At 49.0% G+C, this 8,249-nt stretch overlaps 1 protein-coding gene across 1 annotated transcript in view; it reads right to left on the bottom strand.

Moving 5' to 3' along the window:
* Positions 1-7,546, bottom strand: part of MERTK (MER proto-oncogene, tyrosine kinase) — a 106,580-nt gene extending 99,034 nt beyond the window's left edge. The window contains exon 1 of the mRNA XM_032410468.1: positions 7,351-7,546. Coding sequence (XP_032266359.1) covers positions 7,351-7,411 — 61 coding nt within the window. The 5' untranslated portion in view covers positions 7,412-7,546. The remainder of the gene's footprint in view (positions 1-7,350) is intronic.
* Between the last annotated feature and the right edge of the window lie 703 nt (positions 7,547-8,249).

Below are 8,249 nucleotides of genomic sequence, written 5' to 3'. Positions count from 1 at the left end.
TTGTGTTCTCTCTCTATCTCTCTGTCAAATAAATAAATAAAATCTTTAAAAAAATTTTTTAAAAAAAATTAAAAAATAAAAATGATATAATTCCCCCCTGGACCCTGGGGATTCTGCTGTGCACCCTGGGGAGACATGTTCTACTCTGCCCAGCCCTTCTGGAAAGACTATATAATCATCTCCATGTCTTCCAGAACCCAAAAGTCCATGCTCCCTGCAGACTGGACAGTAAGAAGCCATAATTTGTTTGGGCACATCCAGTATTCTCCGAAATACACATTTGTGTAGCTGGAGGGGCTACTTCATGGGGGCACAGACAGCTCAGGCGTCAGGGAATGGCAGATGCCCACAGGACAGAACCCACTGGTATGACTCATTTTTACAAAAGACTCTGTATTGCCTCTGGCCCCGCTTCTAGGCTGATGCCTGAGGACACTCACAGCCAGAGTCAGGCACAGAGCTGGGAGGTTCACCCTCAATCTGGAACCACACTGAGAAAGTGTCCCACCCCCCTCTCCCCTTCAGACACAATCTGTTTTCTGCCCAGATGGGGCCCCAGAATTACCTATCTGCCCTTCCATTCGATCAGTGGGGATTTGGAGTTTGAGAAATGTGGAGCACCACACTCCAAGTGTCCCTGCAAGTTATTATCAAAACTGGGATGAGAACTTCTATCTCTGTATTCCCCAAGTGGTTATATTTTTCAACGAATGCTTTAGATGGAATGTTAAATCTAATGAGCTTCCTTTTTCCTTTGCTCCAAAACCTTCAAAGAACATTGTTTTCATCGACAAATCTTCAAATCATGAGGCAGAATTGTAAAAAGGCTTAAGGGCTGGTTTCACTTCCTGTGTGGAGGCATTACCATTAAGTACTGCAGCAAGTGGAAAACCAGCCCCGCAAAGAGGCAGCACTTGGGAGTCCATGAATATTTATCACCTCACTGTGCATTCACTAAGTAGCTCAGGGACAGAAAACAACTTTCAGCAAGTTTGAGTCCATGTTCTAATATTCTCCACTAAGACAGCTTGCTCTGACTTGTAAAGAAAAGATCATTTTCAAAAACCATAATGAGGCCAGTCTACTATTCGGTGCTGGAGCAAGCCCTAAAGCTTAAAATAGCAAAACAATCGCTTCTCCAAGATAAACAAGGCTTTCCTTTGTGTGTCTAATGAGAGGCAAGACCACAGCGAAGGCAGATTCTACGTACGATGTTTACTGTCCCTGAATACTGAGGTAACTGGAGCTCCCCCAGCCCTCCAAAAAAGCAGATTATACAAAAAGAGATCTGTCCGGGAGCATTTGCCTGATTGTCAAATGCCAACCTGAGAGTGAGCCCCCTTCCCGGGTGAGCTAGGGCAGGGCTCTAACACTGTGATGATCAGATCTGGCTGGGACCTTGGCTCACTCTCCAGGCGCCAGACAGAACCTTTGAAGGAAACGACTGAAAAATACCCAGAAGACACATTAATGACTGGGTACAAGGAGACACAGGAGCATAGAATTTGCTCTCACGAAAGTCTATAAATTGAGATGAAATGAAATGGGTTTTCTCCAAGCAAAAGTCTCTCAAACATTCTTAGTTTTTGGTGTAAAACTTCTAAAAGATCTTGGTCCAAACATAGTCAACATCCGTCCCCTCTCTCTCTTTCTCTCTCCCCCTCTGTTCCTCCCCAACCACCCCCAAGACTCATGGAAAATCCATTTTACCATTAAGTGAAAGAACCCTGTAGGTTTCTCTATGACATGTATAAGACATAATCACCCTTTCTTCATTTACCACTTTCAGATTTTATTTATTTGACAGAGAGAGAGAGCGCGCACATGTGCAGGGGGAGGGGCAGGGGCAGAGGGAGAAGCAGGCTCCCCGCTGAGCAGGGAGCCCGACCCAGGGCTCAATCCTAGGACACTGGGATCATGACCTGAGCCGAAGGCAGATGCTTAACTGACTGACCCACCCAGGAGTCCCGTTTATCACTTTAAAACACCAGGAACTGAGGAGGTCACGGACGTGGCAGCCTAGGGCTTCCCCTGCAGATCATGCCCACAGATCCTAATGGAATTCTCAACCCTTGCCAGGCTGCATTTTCAGCCCTCAGCTGGAGGCAGAAGGACTAGAACACAGGTGAAGAGACAGAATAAGTTACTTCCCAAGTCAGGGGTTAGCACATGCCCCGAGTGTAGGAGGCAGAGGAGTCTGGGCTTCCCTCAGGGTACCTGGGGGCTGGCTCAGCCCTGCCACCAAACAGGAAGTGTCTGGAAGCCAGGAGTGCATCTGGAGCTCTCTGCCCGTGTGCTCACGGACCACCCGCACACGCACACACTCAGACACGTACACAGTTAATCCAAGAAACAAAGCCTCATTTTGTATCCACTGCAGCCAGAAGGCTTCACTTGGGAAACCTAGTTTTAGCTGATAAAAAGGAAAGGGATTATCTGGATACTTACATTCAAAACCCACACAACCAAAAACAACTGCAACAACAAAAACAAACCACACCCACTCTGGAGTAGTGTTATGTGGGAAAAGTTGAGCAGGACTTGGACTTCATTTTTATACCTTCCTGAGAGGCACATGACAGGAAGCTATTCCTGTACTATGCTAAGCCTGAACTCAACAAGTGGAGGTAACGGGCAAGGCAGGGTGGGAGGAGTGGCAGCAAGGCAGGCCCTGCCTCCTGGGACAAGCCACAAGTGACCAGCGTGGGTTTTGCAAGCAGAACTCCTAGGAACAAAGCCCTAAAGAGCGCCGACAAGGACCTGATCGCTCTAGGGCTCTAGGACCCCTTCACTGACGGGCTCTGACTGGTGGAGGGTGGCTCACAGCTCTGTTCTCGTATTTCAGGCTGCAACTTAGGATACATTTCAGCAAAAAAAGAACCTTTCCCCCCAACACCCTTTGTCTAGGAAAAACACTAGCCCAAAGTGTGAGTCCAGAAGAATGGAGGAGAACCAACAGCAGTGATGGCTGATATTTTTGGAGCATTTACCACTTGTCCTTAGCTCATTTCATCCTCCTGCCTGTTCTGACTAGTGAAGAGACTCATGGTACCAGAGAGGAAACTGATGTCCTGAGTTACCCATGGCCCCCAGGGCTCCCCAGACACCAGTCAGGTGGGACATGAAGCCCAGCTTGCTGCCTACCCAGCCCCCCTGTTAACATTTTCATCCCAGTCCCAAGAAACTCCTGTGGTGAACCTACTTTTTTCCATCTTTTATAATCATTAACCTCCTGCTGAGACGCATACCAACCCAGAGCCATGTGCTTTGGGTAAGATTAAACTAGTGACAATGGGCCAAAGTCAAGGCACTCAGGGTCACAACTAACAGGGTATCAGGCAACCTGCCTCTGGCAAGGAGTTGCGATCTCTGTGTTAACATGAAAAATCAGCTTTTGACCTTTTTTTCCCTCTAATTGGAACAGTTAAGAAAATATAAAATGTCAATATTGCTCTATTGGGTTAATATAGTCCCCAAATCTATCTTCTTTCAATGCCCTAAGTTTCCTAGTAATGAAATCACTTTGGCATCACGGCAAAATATAAGACTGTTTTGCAGCAATTCTGTGTCTGGGTGAGCCAGCAGGAGCAGAGAAGGGGGAGGAGCACATGGTGAGACCCACAGAGGCCTGGCCCTCTGACACCATCCAGATACTGAGCATCTGACATGGGTGAAGCACTGCAGCCAGAAGGCTTCACTTGGAAAACCTAGTTTTAGCTGGTAAAAAGGAAAGGGATTATCTGGATGCTTACATTCAAAACCAACAAAACCAAAACAAATGCAACAACAAAAACAAACCACACACCATCAGGTAGTGAAAAGTGTTCTGAGGAAATTAAATTCAATGGAGAGAGAGAGAGAGAAAGAGAAAGAGAGAGAGAGAGTGTGTGTGTAACTCTGGTTGGGGTGGGAGGGAAGCCCTCTTCCAGGGTATCTGAGCTGAAACCCAAGAAGGAGCCAGCATGCAGAGATCTTGGGGAAAAGATTCCAGCCAGAGGGAATATCCACTGCAGATGAGCTAGACAGACACTTGTGGCTGGAGCAGTGTGAACATGAAACAAGTGGAAATGGGGCAAAGGGGGTGGGAGGCTCTTCACACCCTTGCAAACACTGGGGGGAGTGGGAAGCCGCTGGAGAATTTTAAACAAGGAGACAACACCGTCCAATTCTTTACAATTTCATCCTGGCTATTATGTAGGAAGCCGCGGTTACACCTATGTGTTCATTTATAGGTGGGGGGATCCGATACCCTGGCTCAGCTTTTCTATCCGGTAACATGTTCCCAGTTCATGGGCATCTAAAGATTCCACCTGTTCATAACCAGCTCTGACTGGTAACTCACTGGCCCTGCTCCTCAGATTATCTGAAAATTATTTCTAAAAATAAAACTGAAAAATTATTAATTTTGAACATATCTGTGTTCCAGTCGTCACTTTCAAAAAGGGGATCGGAATGACTTTTTAAAAACTATTTATTTTTAAAATGTGCCCTGCTTACTTCCAAAAAGCATTTGAGGCCATTGTCATAAAGCTTGTAAACAACAGAACAACTTCAAGTTCTCTCGGGGAAAATATTTACAATATATTGTAACATGCGTTCTGGCATTCCATAAGCTTGGGAGGGAAACACTAACATTGAAGGGTTTTAAAAGCCCAATTTGGGGGCGCCTGGGTGGCTCAGTTGTTAAGTGTCTGCCTTCGGCTCAGGTCATGATCCCAGGGTCCTGGGAAGGAGCCCCGCATCGGGCTCTCTGCTGGGCAGGAAGCCTACTTCTCCCTCTCCCACTCCCTCTGCTTGTGTTCCCTCTCTCGCTGTGTCTCTCTCTGTCAAATAAATAAAATCTTAAAAAAAAAAAAAAAGCCCAATTTGTTCTAAGGATCGAGTTCGGCTACACATACTGTTTCATGATGGACTAAGTCCTTCACTTTTATATTTCTCCTCCTCTGTCCTCTCCCTGGCCCTCTAGAGAGCCACCCTTTGCCTGGTTTCACTGCTCACTGGCTCCCCCATCCAGAGACTGAGCAGAAAAGGACAGACTGTAAAGTCTGATGACATTGGTTCAGCAGTTTCAGTTCTGTGTGTGTGTGTGTTTCTTTGTGGGATGGTGTTTGTGTGTATGCATCTGTGTGTGTGTGTTTGGGGTTCTGGGTTAAAGTGAGATGTAAATTTTAATTAGGTTTATCCATTCCTCTCCATTGTATACAAACACATCCCTCACGTTGACCCTCTTTCTCTCTCCCTCTCTCTCTAAAATCTTAAAACCGGACAAAGGGTCTAATTTCCATTTTTAGTCTCTACCCATAACATTCTTACTTCTGTTCTAATTCTGCCAGTGAGAATCCCATCCTTTAAGCTTTCACAAGGTAAGATGTAACACTGTCAGACATCTCACTGGCGAATTCAAGATAAAAGGCAAAAGGTAAGGTGCCTGGGTGGCTCATTCGATTAAGGGTCGGACTCTTGATTTTGGCTCAGGTCATGATCTCAGGGTCATGAGATGGGGCCCCGCATTGGGGTGGGCATGGAGCCTACTTAAGATTCTCTCTCTTGGGGCACCTGAGTGGCTCAGTCAGTTAAGTGTCTGCCTTCAGGTCAGGCCATGATCCTGGGAGTCCCAGGATCAAGCCCCCATCAGGCTCTTCGCTCAGTGGTGAGTATGCTTCTCCCTCTGCCTCTCTCACTCTTTCTCTCAAATAAATAAATAAAATCTTAAAAAAAAATTCTCTCCCCTCCCTCTGCCCCACCCCCCAGCTCTCTCTCTCTTTTTCTTGAAAAAAAAAAGGCAAAACGTCGAAGAAAAAGTGGAGAAATTTTTCATTCTTCCTGCTGGGTGGGTTTTAGCGAACTTTTATGATTATCTGACTAAAGCTAATTGCTACAAAAGGTTTTTGATAATGGTTTTTTAAAAATTTAGAGAAACACACCATTTTTAAATATCTTATAAGCACCAAAACAATCGTTTCGGTTGCTTTTCTCCTAATTTTCACCACATTCACTACCTCCAAGACTATTTATGGTCAGTCCTCAGTAGTAGCAAAATAGAATGGGTTTGCAGCAGATTATGAAAAAACGGGATCTGGCAGAAATGCTGAAGAATTTTTTAGGGTTTGGTGGGGGTGGAGAATGGAACTGTCAGTTCTTTGATTGGTTTTGGCTTTTGATGTTTGCTTCAAATTGCTATGTGGCCCCAAATTATAAATTGCTATGTAATTTAATGTGTAACAAGAGGGTTCACTGCTTAAGAATTTTTTGAGCAACTGAGCTTTCAAAGGAAAACCTCAAAGGAAAACATTTTAAGTAAATTGCTTAACTATAAATTGAACTTTCCAGGTATTCTTAAAAAATATCTTTGACTGTAATTAGGTAAAAGCTATTCAGCCATGTTCACCGTCAAGAGACAAAAACCACATGCTGAATGGAAATAGAAAACTTTTAACTAAGAAAAAATGCCAGGGATGTGTTTATTCAAAATACCCCCCCTCCATTTCTTTTTCTTTTTGGCAAAGCCTGGTTAAGTTTCTCCCAGCTTCCTCAAGAAATGCATCAGCGATCAAACTTAAAACTTGTTAAGCCTCCGAACAGGCTGTTGACGCAGAATGGAACCCGCCTTACCTTGCCTCCACTTATCAATCTAGAACCTTATATTGGAATGTGACCGAATCGGGACAAACCTAGATGCTGTCCAAGCACATTAGATTCTGTTCAGCAATAACAGGGGTTAAAAGAATGCTTCCCCTGTGTCCAGGGTCCCCACACTCACAGGGTGTCCGTGCAAAGAGGTACTAACATTACCTATAAGAGTCCAGTGGGAGCAGACTGGACGGCTGTCCCTCCCTGGCGGACTCCCGTCCTTGGTCGATCGCAGCACCAGGAATGTGACCCCAACTCCCCAGCCTGTTCGTCTCCCGGCACCGGTCCCTCGGGAGATGGGGCCCGCGGCTCCCAGAACTACTTGCCAGAGCCGGGGTCCAACCACGCAACGATGTCTAGAGGGAGGTTTTCAGCGCATTCCGGACCAGACCTGCGACCTACATTCCTCTGGAGCGAAAACTTCGGAACCTGCAGCGGGCCGGGCGGAGCTCGATTTCCTCCTCTGAGGTAAGGGGGAGCCCTCGGTGCCCACCCCTACCCGACTCCACCGGGACGCGCATCCACGACCCATACTGGGTGCTCTGTCAGTGGACTGGTGGGGGCCCCTGCGCTCCACTTGCTGGCATGCCTGGGGCGTGCGGAGGTGTTTGCAAACTTGCCCAGCAGCCAGGCGCGCCCCCGTTGGCGCGCCGCCTCCCGCGAACTCCGAGGCGCGAGCCCCCGGCCCCCAGCGCCTGGCCCTGGGCCCCGCGCCCTCACCTCCGCTCCAGAACGCTGGGAGGAAGAACCACAGCAGTAGCCGCAGCAGGGCCCGCCCCATCCCGGGGCCGCGCGTCTGGAAATTTTCTCCCGATCGACGGACAGACGGACGTCCCAAACCTGGCCAGTCCTGGGTCAAGCGCGCTAGCAAAGCTGCCTAGTGCCGGCGGCCGGGCAGCTAGCGCCGAAGTGCCGGGCCGACTCGGGGGCAGGAGGCGCCTAGGGCCGAAAGGGGCGGGTCGGGGGCCGAGTCCGAGCTGACCCGAGCCAGTTGGGGTGGGGAGGGGGCGGGAAGGAGGGCGGAGAGGCGCGCAGCTAAGGGGAAGGAACCCGGGCTGGACAGCAGGGGCGGGGAGGGGCGGGCCATGGGCTGAGCTTGGGCGGCCCGGGATGGGGGCGGGGGGGTGGAGAGAAAGGGAGGGGACTGAAAAAGAGGGGAGGGGCGGGCGGAGGTGAGGAGGAGAAAGAGCCTTGGCCTCTGGGCGGGCCCGGAGTCCAACACGTGTAGGAGAGAGAGAGAGAGAGAGAGAGAGAGAGAAATGTAGGAGGGGAGTGGAGGGCTCCCGAGGCCTCAGCCAGACCCAAGAGGAGGGTCCAGCACCTTGCGGCCGCGGCAGTCCAGACGTGCAAGACACAGAAAACCCTGGCGACAACGTTCCCAGAGGCGAAGGCCACTGTCGCACCGCTTCCCACTGAGGGCCCCCTGGGTACCTGGCCAAAGGTGTGAGACCCGGCCCTGGCGTCGAGGAGCGCACTGCCTCCGGGATGAACCCTTTACTGCGCCCCCGTGAGGAGTCAAAGAGAGATGAGGCTCAGGGAGGGAGGTGAACATCAAGGAAAAAGTGCACAGCAGGAGTGGAAAAGCAGCTGGAAGCTATAAAGTGTGGAGGGGCCAAAGG

The sequence above is a fragment of the Phoca vitulina genome, unplaced genomic scaffold, assembly GCF_004348235.1.
Source record: "Phoca vitulina isolate PV1807 unplaced genomic scaffold, GSC_HSeal_1.0 scaffold12, whole genome shotgun sequence".
In the NCBI taxonomy this organism is placed as follows: Eukaryota; Metazoa; Chordata; class Mammalia; order Carnivora; family Phocidae; genus Phoca; species Phoca vitulina.
Note: the sequence above shows the minus strand (reverse complement) of the source record. Positions and strands in the feature narration are given on the sequence as shown.